The sequence below is a fragment of the Arachis hypogaea genome, chromosome 13 (assembly GCF_003086295.3).
Source record: "Arachis hypogaea cultivar Tifrunner chromosome 13, arahy.Tifrunner.gnm2.J5K5, whole genome shotgun sequence".
NCBI classification, from domain to species: domain Eukaryota; kingdom Viridiplantae; phylum Streptophyta; class Magnoliopsida; order Fabales; family Fabaceae; genus Arachis; species Arachis hypogaea.
Window position 1 is genome coordinate 3741993 of NC_092048.1, and position 2784 is coordinate 3744776.

At 41.9% G+C, this 2784-nt stretch overlaps 1 protein-coding gene across 1 annotated transcript; it reads left to right on the forward strand.

The window, feature by feature from the left end:
* Nucleotides 1-948: 948 nt before the first annotated feature.
* On the forward strand, nucleotides 949-2784 carry LOC140178206 (uncharacterized). Its single transcript, XM_072213422.1, has 2 exons — nucleotides 949-1371; nucleotides 1933-2784. The coding sequence occupies exons 1-2, from the start codon at nucleotides 949-951 to the stop codon at nucleotides 2782-2784; spliced, it is 1275 nt and encodes a 424-aa protein (XP_072069523.1).

The following is a 2784-nucleotide window of genomic DNA, read 5'->3' on the forward strand; positions in this document are numbered from 1 at the left end:
TGCAGCTACGAAAACTGGCATATTGTTAACCCGGCAGGAGTGGCAGGAGGACTTGTGCTAGCTTGGAAGGACAGCATCAGTGTTCAAATTATTAGCAGTGGAGAATTCTTTGTGGCAGCCAAAATTAAGGAAGTCAGAAGCAGTGAGGTATGGGCGTTCATTGGTGTCCATTTGAGTTGTTCAGAACAAATTCGATCCTTACAGTTTGAGAAGCTTATAACAATGAGCCAACACATGGAAGGAAAAGTGGTAATAGCAGGCGATTTTAATGCTATAACAAGCCAAGCGGAAAAGGAGGGTGGAGGCCAAAAATCAGCAACCACCATTGCAACATTCACTAATTTTATTGATAGTAACGAATTGGTGAATATTGGAATGGTGGGGCACCCTTTCACGTGGACAAATCGAAGACAAGGAGAGGATTTGGTGAAGGAGAGGCTTGACCGCTATTTAGTTGGGATGGAATGGAAGATGAAGTTTTCGAATGCAGTGGTGCACAGGCTCACAGAGTCAGGCTCGGATCATGCTCCAATTTTGATGGAAACCGAACCTCAATCCTGGCATAGTAAAAGGCGGTTTAAATACCAGGAACGTTGGTGTGGAGAAGAGGATGTCAAGAGAATTGTCAGTGAAGTGTGGAGAATGGAAGTTGTAGGCTCGGCTATGTTCTCCTTGGCCCAAAAGTTGAAAGTTTGTAGACATAGACTAGTTCAATGGCAGAAAACTCACAAAGCAAACTCCCGGAAAGAAATTGAGGATCTTCAAGCTAAACTAGAGGAGTTGCGGGTGGCTGGAATCAATGGGGGAGAGGAGGTTACCAGTTTGGAAGAGAAGTAGGAGCTGGCATATTTGAAAGAAGAGAGCTATTGGCGAGAAAAATCTAGAATCAAGTGGCTAAAAGAAGGAGATCATAACACTAGATTCTTTCACCAGAAATTTCAATCAAGGATGCGAAGGAACAGAATTTGGAGATTAGTGGGGAGGGACAATGAGATTGCATCGAAACCGGAGGATATTGCAAAGGTAGCTGAGGACTACTTTTGCGATATTTTTACTTCTTCTTGTTCGGCTGATCCGAATCCATACTTAGAGGATTTGGAGTCTAAGGTTACAGCTTCCATGAACCGTAGGCTCCAAAGGCCAGTAACTATGGACGAGGTCAAAAGAGCTACATTTAGTGTTCATGCTCAGAGTGCTCCTGGTGATGACGGGTTTACAGCTAAGTTTTTTCACTTTTTCTGGGATATAGTTGGAGGTGACGTTTTTAAGGCAGTGAGAAGTTTCTTTCACAGTGGCAGAATTTTAAAAAGCTTCAATCATACTCAAATTTGTTTGATTCCAAAGGTGCCAGATGCCAGTGACATGACTCAGGTACGACCGATCAGTTTGTCTTCAGTTATGTATAAAATTATTTCTAAAGTTATGGTGCACCGATTACAAGGTATTATGAATAAAATTATAAGTCCAAATCAGAGTGCGTTTCTCAAAGGAAGACTCATTTCAGATAATATTCTAATTGCCCACGAATGTATGCACTATTTGAAAAATAAGAGAAGTGGGGCAGAGCATGAGATGGCTATTAAACTAGACATGAGCAAGGCTTATGATAGGGTTGAATGGAATTTTTTATAGTATATTATGGATAAGCTGGGGTTTGATGCTAAATGGATTAACTGGACTAAGGAATTGGTAACGACTGTTTCTTACTCTGTTGTTGTGGAAGGTCAACCATTTGGCTATTTTAGGCCAAATAGGGGCATCCGACAGGGTGACCCCCTATCTCCATATCTCTTTCTTTTTTGTGCAGAAGGACTTTCCTTCTTGCTACACAAGGCAGAGCAAAACAGATTAATTCAAGGAGTTCAAGTTAATCGGAGATGCCAAACAATTAATCACCTTTTGTTTGCTGATGATTCAATCCTTTTTTGCAAGAGCGCACCTAATACAAGCCAAAGCATTCTAGAATTGCTAGAGACCTATGAGGGTTTTAGTGGGCAAAAAGTCAATTTGAATAAGTCGGCTATCTTTTTCAGTCACAACACTCCTCAGAACACAAGACTAGCAGTTGCTCAGAAACTAAATATTGAACATATCGGAGTACAAGACAAATACCTGGGACTGCCCTCTATAGTTCAAAAATCAAAGAAAGCAACCTTTGGAGCTATCAAGGATAAAGTTCAGAAGAGGATTATGGGTTGGAAAAGAAGTATATTGTCATCAGGTGGCAGGCACACGCTATTGAGAGCGGTGGGGGAGGCGATTCCTATTTATACACTCTCTTGTTTCAAGCTCCCGGACACGCTATTGACTGAGATTCATAGCATGCTCTCGCAATTTTGGTGGGGTCAAAAAGGCGCAGAACGAAGAATGGTTTGGATTAAATGGGACACAATGACGAGACCAAAGAAAGATGGAGGGCTGGGGATCAAGGATCTAAGGACGCAAAATTTGGCTTTATTGGGCAAGCAATGTTGGCGTCTAATGAAATACCCTAATTCTACTATATCAAGAATGCTCAAAGCTAAATATTTCAGATATACAGATTTCCTACATGCAGAGATAGGAAGCGTACCGTCGTGGGGTTGGAGAAGTGTTCTTGAAGGGCGCAAGGTGATCGAGAAAGGCTTGTTATGGAAAATAGGCTCTGGCACTAATGTTCGCATCTTCCATGACCTCTGGCTCCCACCACCAGTGCCCCTTAATGTCCCTCAAAATGCACTCACAATCCTGCCAAATATGCAAGTGTATTACGTTAGTGCATTACTAAATCCTGATAGAAGTTAG